The sequence below is a fragment of the Scophthalmus maximus genome, chromosome 18, assembly GCF_022379125.1.
Source record: "Scophthalmus maximus strain ysfricsl-2021 chromosome 18, ASM2237912v1, whole genome shotgun sequence".
Classification (NCBI taxonomy): domain Eukaryota; kingdom Metazoa; phylum Chordata; class Actinopteri; order Pleuronectiformes; family Scophthalmidae; genus Scophthalmus; species Scophthalmus maximus.
Window position 1 is genome coordinate 20,420,182 of NC_061532.1, and position 12,151 is coordinate 20,432,332.

Below are 12,151 nucleotides of genomic sequence, written 5' to 3' on the forward strand. Positions count from 1 at the left end.
GGGACTCAGCCAATCAGAGTCTAGATTTGAGCAGAGAGACAGCAGGGCCAATCAGAGAGCAGAACATGAATCAGGTCAGAGAGGGTGGTGTGCGTGGGTGCATGTAAAAAATTGACTCGGCTGCAACTCCGACTTTATTTAAATACAAATCTCCATGGAAACGGTGGGTTAGGGTTTGGTAATCATGGTAACCCTAACATGACTGTCTGCAGATTGTGAAAAAATGTGTGAAGCATCTGTTACCATGTTGATCTACCCTGACGAGCTGTCGGGGGCTTGTGACTCGTGTGATTATGGTCTGTTATGATGACAAGGCCCTGGTTCCTTTTCTCCGGAGGATGAACCCTGGAGACACGTTCACAAGAGAAGAGTCCAGCAGAGACCTTTGATCCACTAGAGTCCATTATGAGCCGGGACCAGAAGTATCTGGTGGTCCATCAGGAACACGGAGGTTTTCCTCCTCGTTGCTCCTCGGTCGCTGCGTTCAGGTCTGACAGGGTCTTGGGGTCTGAAGATGTTTTGTTGGGCCGGGTCTCATTCTGGCTGCTGTGGGATCGTGGTCTGGTCCGGGCTCGGCCACAGACCTGCGCGAGGCCTCGGTTCAGCTCTTTGCGGATGTTGTCACTGGACAGGACGTAGAGGATCGGGTTGACGGCGCTGTTGAGGGTGGACAGTCCGAGGGAGACGGTGTACGGAGTGTACATGGTCTCCTCCAGCAGACAGGAGGCAGCATTCGGCCCAGTGAGGTGGAACATGACGGCCCGGACCAGCAGGATCAGATGGTACGGTGCGAAGCACACCAGGAACAGGACCACCACTGCCACCGCCAGCCAGCGGACACGTTCCTTCTGCTCCCGCTGCAGCCCCGTGCTGCGCTGCACGTTGGCCAAGATGCCGCGGTTGGTCACGACCAGCAGCAGCAGCGGGATCAGGAAGCCGACCATGAAGCGAGCGCAGTTGAAGGCCGCCACCTTGGAACTGCTCTGACTGGGCTCGAAGCAGCGTCGGTCTCTCTCGGCGGCGTCGCCCTCGCTCATGGTGAAGACGGGGAGGTGACCGACGGCGACCAGCAGGACGATGGCGAGGGCGATGAGGACGGCGAGGCGCTGCCTCCTCAGTCCTCGGGACTCCAGGCTGTAGACCACGGCCACGTAGCGGTCGCAGGAGACGCAGCAGAGCAGGAAGATGCTGACGTACATGTTGTTGAAGAAGATGTAGCCCGTTACCTTACAGGCGGCCGAGCTCCATGGCCACACATGACCTCGGCTCACGTACGACGCCCACAGAGGCAGCGTGAGCAGGTAGGTGAGGTCGCACAGCGACAGGCTCCACAGGTAAATACCCAGAACACTGCCCCTGCTCAGCTGCTGCCACGTGAGCCCAAGGGTCAGCAGGTTCGAGGGGAGTCCGACGACAAGCACGCCGCTGTACAGGAGCACCAGAGGCAGGCGCCCGGCGTCGTACGGGGGCTCGCACGCCGTCACCACGCTCCCGTTGATCGCCACGGAAACTGTGTCCATCTCTGGAGGGTCGTGCATGATGTAATCTGATGCAGACAACCAATCAGATGACAGATCAGTTTATCTGCAGGTAAACAATAAAAAAGTGTGAGTCTCTATGTTCTGACCAGGAAAACCCCGCCACAATAAAAGCTTCCATCCCAACTGGAACCTGCAGGTTCTGGAGCTTTGTCACGACCTGCTGCTATTGGACGATTATCAGAGTTTTCTTCTTATGTTGGACGGACTGATAATAATAATCTGAAGGCAGGACTTTAACTTGTAACTGGTAAATAAAATAAAATTTTCAGCCTGAACTCCCATCATGCTCTCTGGTTTCATGAGGAACGAACTGCTGTGCTCTGATTGGCTGATTGTCACTGTAACTTCATACCTGTCAATTAAAAATGACAGCAGTGTCCAATCATGTTGAAAGTGGGTGGCCCAGAGCTTTAATTATTTATTATTGACCTCTTTATTGTTGAAATATAAAACTAACACTGACTGAGAAACATATTTATATGATTATTGTCTCGAAGAAAACTTATTGATCAGCTTTTTTTAAAATGAGGTTTGAGACACTGGATGTTTATAGACTCAAAATATATAATAACTAAATATCTATAACCACTAAGAATATATAGAATCACTTAAAATATATAATAACTAAATATCTATAATCACCAGTAGAACTTCAACAACAGTGTCGATAACAATTATTACATCATATATAATATTTCAGATATATAAAAGACATGGACACAGACACTGGAGGGAGGATAGCATGGTTTCCTTACTGTAAGAATAATAATAATTATTATTAATATAAGTGAGGTAAAACTCACCGCGGTCTTGTCCATCATCCTGCTTCTTTGTTCTGATAGTGAATCAGTGAAGTGACGTGGTGACGTCCCACTGAGCGGTGCCAGGTCACGTGACGTCTGAGCATGATTTATTCATTGTCCATCTTTAATTCATGACGTCATCAGTTATTCACGGCGCTCCACTGCTGACGGAGCCGATAATCAATACTCACACGTGATCAATCTTATCCGTTACAAGTAAAATAAAATCAGTTTAAAGAAAAAAGCAACATGATTCTGACTCCTTCACTCCTTCGTAGTCTCCTCCACTACCTCCTTGTCTCCTCTCCCTCTTTGTCTCATTGTTTTACCACCATGTGACAACAGATGTTATGATTCCTATGTAACAGTAACTTACATCGGGATCATATTCATCCTCTTCTTCTACTTCGAATTGAACCATTTACGTTTGTTCATGACGCGTCAAGTTAAATATCGTGATGCTAAAGGAGACAGGAAAGGAAGCATTGAAGCACCTTTCCAGAGCACTTAGAGAAACTGAACATCATCACGTGCTGAGGAAACACTTCAGGTCACTTCCTAAAGCAAATTTGAACAATTCGACCGCATCCCAGGTCTCCTTTGCTGCTTCCTAGTCTCCTCCTCCCTTCTTCCCTTTAAAAGTAAAAACACGATTCAAGTCCAGTTTTAAATATTTTTATTGGTTTATTGTTTAAATAAAGTTTTCTAGAGGGAATGTGTTGGTGACTGGACGTTCCTGTTGTCATGGCGACTTCACAGATCAGTTCTTCCACCGGATTTGCTGCAACAGAAAAAGAAAGTCACATGATGAAGAAGATGAAGAAGATGATGAAGACCTCACCTGGTTGTCAAGCAGCTCAATGATCTTCCTCTCCTCTGCTGATCCTATCTCCACCTTTCCCCGGTATCCTAGTAACAGCTGTCGGTCCTTCAGGTCCCGGTACGTCTGATTGGCCCAGAAACACGTCAGTCATCGTGACATCAAATTGTTAAGAGACGGGTAGCCCCACCCTGCATGATTCTTATTGGTTAATAATATTCATGTCTCACATTGATGATGATGTCGTGACATTTAAGCTTCTGTGCCAGAGAAATCCTCAGGGTGACATCATCAACCAGCGCCACGTAATCCTGCAGCACCTGTTATAATAATAATAAATTTCATTTATAGAGCACTTTTCATTGCTAAAAGAAATCTCAAAGTGCTACAGAGTAAAAACAAGATAAAAGAAATATTTAAAAAGAAAAAACATCGGTAGAAAAAAAGTTCAAAATTTAGGGGAATGCTTGTTTAAAGAAAAAGGTTTTTAGGACCTTCTTAAAAGAGAGAGTGCTTTGTGGAGCCCTGAGGTGGTCCCTCCTCAGACTAACCCCTTCTCCTCATCTGGCCCCTCCTCCTCCTCAGACTAACCCATCCTCCTCCTCTAGTCCCTCCTCCTCAGACTAACCCCTTCTCCTCCTCTGGCCCCTTCTCCTCAGTCTAACCTCCTCTGGCCCCTCCTCAGACTAACCCATCCTCCTCCTCTGGCCCCTCCTCCTCCTCAGACTAACCCCTTCTCCTAGTCTGGCCCCTCCTCCTCCTCAGACTAACCCCTTCTCCTCCTCAGACTAACCTCCTCTGGCCCCTCTTCCTCCTCAGACTAACCCCTCCTCCTCCTCTGGCCCCTCCTCCTCCTCAGACTAACTCATTCTCCTCCTCCTCAGACTAACCTCCTCTGGCCCCTCCTCCTCCTCCTCCTCAGACTAACCCCTTCTCCTCCTCTGGCCCCTCCTCCTCCTCAGACTAACCCCTCCTCCTCCTCTGGCCCCTCCTCCTCAGACTAACCCCTCTTCCTCCTCAGACTAACCTTCTCTGGCCCCTCCTCCTCCTCAGACTAGCCCCTCCTCCTCCTCTGGCCTCTCCTCCTCCTCAGACTAACCCCTCCTCCTCCTCAGACTAACCCCTCCTCCTCCTCCTCAGACTAACCTCCTCTGGCCCCTCCTCCTCCTCAGACTAACCCCTCCTCCTCCTCCTCAGACTAACCTCCTCTGGCCCCTCCTCCTCCTCAGACTAACCCCTTCTCCTCCTCTGACCTCTCCTCCTCCTCAGACTAACCCCTCCTCCTCCTCCTCAGACTAACCCCTTCTCCTCCTCTGACCTCTCCTCCTCCTCAGACTAACCCCTCCTCCTCATCTGGCCCCTCCTCCTCCTCAGACTAACCCCTCCTCCGCCTCTGGCCCCTCCTCCTCCTCAGACTAACCCCTTCTCCTCCTCCTCAGACTAACCTCCTCTGGCCCCTCCTCCTCCTCAGACTAACCCCTCCTCCTCCTCTGGCCCCTCCTCCTCCTCAGACTTACCCCTTCTCCTCCTCTGGCCTCTCCTCCTCCTCAGACTAACCCCTCCTCCTCCTCATCTGACCCCTCCTCACCTGTGTGGGAGCGGAGTTCTTCTGCAGGATGTCGACGACCCTGCTGAAGGTCACGGGCGACCTCTTCCTGGTGAATCCGAGCCAGTTTCTGCAGGTGAACAGGGCGTCGACGTCTGACCACGCCTTCAGCTTTGCCCTTGCCGCCAACGCTGTCACAAAGAACTGCTTCTCTGAAATCTGACATCATCAACTTGAGTCAATGATGTTGATGCAAAAATACATTGAAACGTTTCCATGGAAACCGTGAGGACAGCTCTTACCCTGAAGGTGTGACGGATATTCAGTGGACTGCTGAAGCTTCCCTGCATGACAAGGACATATTATTATTGTGTGTGTGCTAATGTACATGTACAGTAACATGTGTAAGTGTGACCTCTGACCTCTGGCTCCTCGTAGTGGTAGAAGCAGCAGTAGTACAGAGTCGTGATCAGTGGCATGTTGACGATCGACGCTCTTCTGGGAAACTTGTGAAACATCTCGACCTTCCCTCCGCGCTCCGCCTGGCCGTCGGTTGCCTGGCAACAACACAGAGGTCACAACGACACAGAGGTCAAACTGATGTCTGTAGTGGACTGAAGTGGATCAGGGTCAAGTGGATCCCGACCTCGATGATGATCTGTCTCTCCAACAGAGTGTAGTGATCCTGAACATGAGCCGAGTCGTCTGCAGGGAAGGGAAGACTGGAAACAAACAACAACGTGACCATCATCTAATCAGATTATCTGTCTGATTGACTGTAATCAGAATACATCAATCAATATCTATGTGACTTCTAATAATCACTTTGCCATTGATTGACGGCAGGTGTCTCTCACCTGAGGCAGCTCTTCAGGAAGTCCCGCCTCTTGTTTTCATCTGCGATGCTCAGGTGTTCTTTATACTGCAGCAACTGTCGCCATGGAAACAGAAAGGAAATTACATCAGCATCCTGTCGGTCCTGATGATGTAATAGGTAGTGTGTAGACAACGTGTCCTACGTACCACCATGTCCTCGGTCCTGCCCAGAGCTCTGAGGACAGACAGGAGACAGAACGTTATCCAGGTGTGACAGGTGTGACAGGTGCAGCAGCTGTGCTCACCTGAGAAGCTCCAGCAGCAGCTTCTGGTCTCTGGTTTCAGTCAGATAGTGGATGAAATGTCTCAGAGCCGTTTGTCTGGACTCCAGCTCCCGAAACAGAACCTCTGAAAACACAAACACAGTGAACTGACCCAGAACCAGGACTGATCCAGTCTGAGTAAACTGACCAAAGACCAGGACTCACCTTTACTCAGAGTCCTCTTCAAATAGATCAGAACCTGTGAAACAAACAACACAGAGCTTTGTCTGAACAAAGTTGTTGATGAAGTTTACAGACAAAGTTGTTCTGAATCAATTTGTTCATAAAGTTACAGCAGTGATGACGTTTCCATCGTGAGCAGCGACGGAGAAATCCAACAGCAACAGTTTGTCCTGCAGAGAGCGGAACTTCTCCAGAGACACGCTCTGTGGTACAAGTTCACAGACACAGTTCAAATACATGTTCTGTATTTAAACACACAGACACCTGTCTACAGAAACCTGTCTGTGGCTCAGTACTGACAGGTGTTCTTACCTTTCCTTGCTTCATTCTGTGAACCGTCTCCTCTGGGGACCAATCACTGACATAGTCCTGACATCACAACACAATGACATCATCATGAGTACAACAGAGAAACACAGTTAATCAGATTATCAGTCAAGGTGTTACCTTGTATTCAGATTTAGGTTTTCGGAGTTCAGGGGCGTAGAGTCTGACAGACGAGTCACTGAGCGCTGAGACGATGACATCAGAGACAGACTTTAACTCTCACTCTCTCTCTTTCTCATTCTCTCTCACTCACTCACTCACTCACTCACTCACTCACTGTCAGTGATGGACTGGAAGTTTCCTCCTTTGGTTTTTCCTGCAGAGAAACAGGTTTGTCCTGTGGTCAGTGAATGCGTCTGGGCGACAGTCATGTGACCTGGTCAGCTGAGTCACCTTTGAACAGGGAGCTCAGGGAGTATCCTGAGTGACTCCTGCTGAGGGGCGGAGTCTCAGTGTTGATTTTGGGGAAGGCGGGCTCTCTGTCTGTCCTGTGATTGGACGCTGCCGTCTCTCTGACCGACCAGGAGATACCTGAGGACAAACACAAGGCAGTCAATCACAGCTCAGCACTCTGCACAGGTGTTAACCATGACGGTGATGATGCCATACTTCCGACAGGCTCTCCACTCCAGCTGACTTTCTCCACGTCGTCTTCATCATCGTCTTCCTCCACCAGACCTCGGATACTGTTCACCGCCTGCTTCGACTCTTTTAACTGACACAAACATCGACACCTGAACGTCACGCGAATGTTGTCGACACCTGAACGTCTCGCGGATGTTGTCGACACCTGAACGTCTCGCAGATGTTACCGACACAACAGGGACACCTGAAAGTCTTGCAGATGTTACCAACACAAAGGTTGTCACGCGGATGTTACCGACACAGACGTCGACACCTGGACGTCACGCGGATGTCACCGACACAAACCTCGACACTTGAGCGACACGCGGATGTTACCGACACAAACCTCGACACTTGAACGTCACGCGAATGTTACTCACACAAACCTCAACACCTGAACGTCACGCGGATGTTACCGACACAAACCTCAACGTCACGCCGATGTTACCAACACAAACGTTGACCCCTGAAAGTCACGCCGATGTTACCGACACAAACGTGGACCCCTGAAAGTCACGCCGATGTTACCGACACAAATGTGGACCCCTGAAAGTCACGCCGATGTTACTGACACAAACCTCAATGTCACGCGGATGTTGTCGACACAAACCTCGACACCTGAACGTCTCGCGGATGTTACCGACACAAACCTCGACACCTGAACGTGACGCGGATGTTACCGACACCTGAACGTCACGCGGATGTTACCGAAACAAATGTGGACACCTGAACGTCTCGGGGATGTTACCGACACAAATGTGGACACCTGAATGTCACGCAGATGTTACTGACACAAACGTCGTCACGCGGATGTTACCGACACAAATGTGGACCCCTGAAAGTCACGCCGATGTTACCGACACAAACCTCAACGTCACGCGGATGTTGTCGACACCTGAACGTCTCGCGGATGTTGTCGACACCTGAACGTCTCGCGGATTTTGTCGACACAAACCTCGACACCTGAACGTCTCGCCGATTTTGTCCACACCTGAGCTACTCGCGAATGTTACAGACACAAACCTCGACACCTGAACGTCACGCGGATGTTACCGAAACAAATGTGGACACCTGAACGTCTCGGGGATGTTACCGACACAAACGTCGACACCTGAACGTCACGCGGATGTTACCGACACAAACGTGGACACCTGAACGTCACGCGGATGTTACCGACACAAACGTGGACACCTGAACGTCTCACCCTGCTGAACTCGTCGTCTTCATCATCGAAGGTAAAGGCTTTAAACTTGGAGCTGTTCCAATAGTCTTCCTCGTCAGGTTTACTCTTCATCATCTGCACAGAAAACACACGTGATTCAAACTGGTTGAGCATCGAACACAGTGTGTTTGTTTGAGTTTGTGTGTTAGCAGTAGGCTAGTTAGCATACTCAACTAGCCTACTAACAGAAACGGATCGAACGCTGGTTTGACTGACACTGCAAAGCGTGACGTCATCCCGTGCATATCGAACCTTTGAAGCGAACCGACGCTGATCGATCACCTGTGAGTGTGAGTGTGAATCTGATCATCGATCCTCGATCAGCTGTTTTTACCTTCAACTGCAGCGGAGCTTCCTCTTCTTCTTCTGTGATGGATGCTGAACATCTTCCGGCCGCGCGGTGGCTGTTGGGAGTTGTAGTGAACTGAAAAGGTACTTGTACTGCAGTAAAAAATACAAGTTTATTAGTTTAGAACATTTCAACAACATCGGATTAAAATACAATAATTAAAAAGAGAAGAAGAGGACAGATGATGAAAGTACAGTATAAGAAACTTATTGATGAGTTATTGTTTATTTATTTACTAGTAACTAAAGTTACTAGAGTAACTAAAATAACTTAAGTAAATAATGTTACTAAAGTAACTAATTTAACCAAAGTTACTAATGTAACTAAATTAACTAATATAACTAAAGTAACTCAAATACTAGAGTAACTAACGTTAGATAAGTAATTAAAGGTAACTAAAGTACTCAGGTGGCACATATTTAAAGTTTTTAGTTAAAGTATTGCAGGAAAAGTACTTACGTATTTAAAGTTTTTAGTTAAACACCATTAACGGACTACCAAATGTACTTCAGACCTCATGTTCTCTTAATGTGTTTCACTTCTTGTCCCTTTAACATTCAAATGAGGTGATCAGATCAAACCTGATCGACCTGATTGGACTTTATTGATCATCAGACTGGAGCTTCGTTGTTTTTTACCCTGATGGTGGAGTTTTACTTTGAAAATCCTGGAGGAAGTTGTTACTGTGGAGGTTCATGTTTCAGCTGCTGTTGAACAGCTGATCACAGTCTTGTGTCAGGACAAGACTGCAGTACTCAGAGTAGTATTACTGCAGTAGAATAAGCTATAATGATATAATATAATATCGATCAGTTATTGGTGATTATTGATCAGTGATGGCCAAATGGGGTGAAGGAGATCCTCGATGGATTGTTGAGGAGTGTGTCGACGCAACCAACGTCAACAACTGGCACTGGTCTGTTTTCTTCTTCTTCTTCTTCATTAGGAGTTGTACTGAGGTAGACTCTGACTCTGACTCGGACTCGGGACTTGGCCCAACAGGGTCACTGAATCCTCAGATGATTTTTAACAAACCATGTTTCAATCTATTCATCCTAAGCATTTTATTTAAAAAAAATGAAAACTATGTGTGGGGTTATTTTAGGACTGTGTGTGTGTGTGTGTGTTACATGACACTGCAGATGGTTCAGCACATGTACAGATATTTTTAAACTCTGTTGAATGATGTCAGAAAAGAGCGGGGCCACAGCTGAAGTGGGCTCTAAAGTAATAAAGTTAAAATACTAATACTATAGTATAATAACCAGGACCAAACCTGAACTAGACCAGGACCAAACCAGGAGTAAAGCACGATTAAACCAGGACTAAACCAGGATGAAACTAGGACTAGACCAGGATTAGATCAGGATTAGACCAGGGGGGAAACTGGGACTAAAAGCAGGATTCAGATGTTAATCCTGAAATCAAACATTGAACAAGCTCTTCATATATTTTCCATGTGACTGTTCCTCGTCATCAGGATGGAGCGTGACGTTTCCAGCTGGTCGTTGCAGCGTCTGCGTCGCCTGCTGCTCGGGGTCAAGGTCACGGGGTCAGAGGGCGTCTGTCAGCTGACCGACGTCGTCAAACCGCAAAGGGAAACTCATCTTCTACGAGTGGCAGCAGAGAGGCAGCTGGCTGGGTCTGTCTGTGACATCATCAGTGATGATGTCACACACTAGAGCCAACCCATCTCTTTGTTGATGATGTCATGCTTCACACAGGTGTCTCTTCCTGTCTGCAGGTACGTCCAGTGGAGGAGTGAAGTACCGAGGAACCGTCGAGGTGAACGACCTGTCGGACGAGAACGACCTGGACGTGGGTCAATGATCGTATAAATACTAGATATAGATACTATATATTTATAGATACTATATATAGATACCATATATTCATACTATATATGATACTATATACTATATATAGATACCATATATTCATACATTATATTATACTAGATATTGACACTAGATATAGATACTAGATACTATATATAGATACTAGATAAAGATATTAGATACTACATATAGGAGGTCCAGAGGGTTCTGGGCGAGTACGTGCACCAGCTGAAATCAGGTCTGTCACCTATAGATGAGTACGACCTGAACCCTGACCCCTGTAGTGACCTGAGTGGCCTCTGACCTCACAGAGTTCAGTCAGGGGAGGATTCTGCCTATTGCCAACGGACTGAAACCACCTGAACCGACCATGAAGATCCAGATCCAGAGCGGTAGAACCCAGGTGGAGTTCTGTTCAACCGTCCATCAGCTCCTGTACATACTGAATCAACATGACCTCGGACCTCTGTGTTCCCACACAGGTTAGCTCCACCTCCAAGTGTTCTTCTAGCTCCGCCCCCTGTCCCACAGGCGTTGGAATCCCGACCTGCAGCTTTAACCTGGAGGAAAATTTCCAGACATCAGCTGCTGAGCTCTACAGGACCTTCATCAACCAAGAGGTCCGACCAGGACTCACTGAGACCAGACTCAGAGACCGGACTCACTGAGACCCTTCCAACTAGAACAGAACAGGACTAAAACTGTTATAGAGACCAAACAAGGCAGAAGTACTATAATACTGGACTGTAGTACTGTAATACTGTACTGTAGTACTTGATGTACCAGAACCTGTCCAAGGTTATTTAGTAGTAGTGTGTTGTTTTCAGTACTGTAGTACTTCATGTTCCTGTGTACAGTTTGTTCAGGTGTTCACGCGCTCTGAGGCCGTAGTGGACGGTTGCCTTGGTGGCAGGTTCCTGCTGTTGGACGGGAGCATCAGTGGAGCGTTCACACAGCTGGTGAGGCGGTTCAGGACATGGCCCAGTGGTGAGTAACCACCCGCCCCCCCCTTCTGTGACGCTCAGGGCTCATCTATCTCCTGTCAGAAAACTACGCCTCCGTCAGTCTGGACCTGGAGGAGCGAGGAGACGGGACGGCGCTCAGACTGCAGTGTGGAGACGTCCCCTCTGGGTAGGAGGACGGGACCAGGAAGGGCTGGACCAGGTTCTACTTCCAGGCCATAAAATGTTTGGATTCTGAGCGGATCAGTTAGCTGTTAGCTTAGCACCACTTAAAGTGTCAGAGCTTTTCTGTAAAATGTTCTGTGACGGAATCAGCGTGTGAATAAACGTTTCTCTGAAAATGAAGAAGATTCAAAATGTTAGCTTAAAATAACAGTTGTTGGCTTCTGCTTCAATAAAGACAAGGACATGAAGCAAAATAACCACCATCGCCCCCTGGTGTCTGGCTGCTCATAAGCCCCGCCCCCTCCATGTTAGCAGATGTTAGTTCTTATCACTGATGTTCGTTCACTTGTTCATGTTTCTGATCACATATATATAAAATCACTGATGATACAAAAACGGGCTGAGACGTCATGATTGACAGCTGACACTGACTCAGGATTGGTCGAGAGGGTGTATGGGCGGGCCATTTTTATATGAGAGGAAGAACGTGTAGTCGTCTTTATATAAAGTCACTGATCGTCGAGAGAGAGAGAGAGAGAGAATCTCTACTTCTCGCTCTCCTCTGATGCCTCCAGGAGGTTGGATGTCTCCTCAGGGTCAGAGGCTCCTCCCCCTCTCTGCCTCCTGGACTC

At 48.0% G+C, this 12,151-nt stretch overlaps 3 protein-coding genes across 5 annotated transcripts; 1 reads left to right on the forward strand and 2 right to left on the reverse strand.

Annotated features, from left to right (window-relative positions):
• Positions 1 to 79: 79 nt before the first annotated feature.
• On the reverse strand, positions 80 to 1,707 carry gpr132b (G protein-coupled receptor 132b). The gene has a single exon (XM_035618246.2). It carries the CDS (start codon positions 1,536 to 1,538, stop codon positions 438 to 440), a length of 1,101 nt encoding a protein of 366 aa, XP_035474139.2. The 5' UTR covers positions 1,539 to 1,707; the 3' UTR covers positions 80 to 437.
• Positions 1,708 to 3,003: 1,296 nt separating this feature from the next.
• On the reverse strand, positions 3,004 to 8,688 carry vipas39 (VPS33B interacting protein, apical-basolateral polarity regulator, spe-39 homolog). 3 transcript variants are annotated; one of them, XM_035618240.1, is made up of 19 exons: positions 8,540 to 8,688; positions 8,188 to 8,280; positions 6,969 to 7,074; positions 6,753 to 6,890; positions 6,637 to 6,675; positions 6,480 to 6,544; positions 6,345 to 6,401; positions 6,143 to 6,235; positions 6,015 to 6,048; positions 5,832 to 5,934; positions 5,734 to 5,761; positions 5,568 to 5,641; positions 5,357 to 5,432; positions 5,133 to 5,267; positions 5,013 to 5,054; positions 4,753 to 4,929; positions 3,395 to 3,484; positions 3,186 to 3,290; positions 3,004 to 3,125 (listed from the first exon to the last, which is right to left on the reverse strand). In XM_035618240.1, the coding sequence occupies exons 2-19, from the start codon at positions 8,278 to 8,280 to the stop codon at positions 3,105 to 3,107; spliced, it is 1,476 nt and encodes a 491-aa protein (XP_035474133.1). In that variant the 5' UTR covers positions 8,540 to 8,688; the 3' UTR covers positions 3,004 to 3,104. The 3 variants fall into 3 exon arrangements, with proteins under 3 accessions (XP_035474133.1, XP_035474131.1, XP_035474132.1); XM_035618238.1 differs by having other exon boundaries at positions 3,004 to 3,290; XM_035618239.1 differs by having other exon boundaries at positions 3,004 to 3,290; positions 8,488 to 8,609.
• On the forward strand, positions 8,644 to 11,776 carry ahsa1a (AHA1, activator of heat shock protein ATPase homolog 1a). Its single transcript, XM_047328859.1, is given in 8 exon segments — positions 8,644 to 9,470; positions 10,035 to 10,136; positions 10,138 to 10,196; positions 10,299 to 10,372; positions 10,685 to 10,795; positions 10,875 to 11,012; positions 11,250 to 11,379; positions 11,439 to 11,776. Coding segments are annotated over 8 exon segments (861 nt in total). The 5' UTR covers positions 8,644 to 9,390; the 3' UTR covers positions 11,606 to 11,776.
• Positions 11,777 to 12,151: the final 375 nt, after the last annotated feature.

Coding starts and splice junctions, on each gene's coding strand:
- gpr132b (XM_035618246.2), bottom strand. CDS start 1,538: ATGCACGACCCTCCAGAGATGGACACAGTTTCCGTGGCGATCAACGGG.
- vipas39 (XM_035618238.1), bottom strand. CDS start 8,280: ATGATGAAGAGTAAACCTGACGAGGAAGACTATTGGAACAGCTCCAAG. Junction 6,402..6,479: donor AACCTAAATCTGAATACAAG/GTAACACCTTGA, acceptor TTGTGATGTCAG/GACTATGTCAGTGATTGGTC. Junction 5,935..6,014: donor GAAGAGGACTCTGAGTAAAG/GTGAGTCCTGGT, acceptor TTGTGTTTTCAG/AGGTTCTGTTTCGGGAGCTG.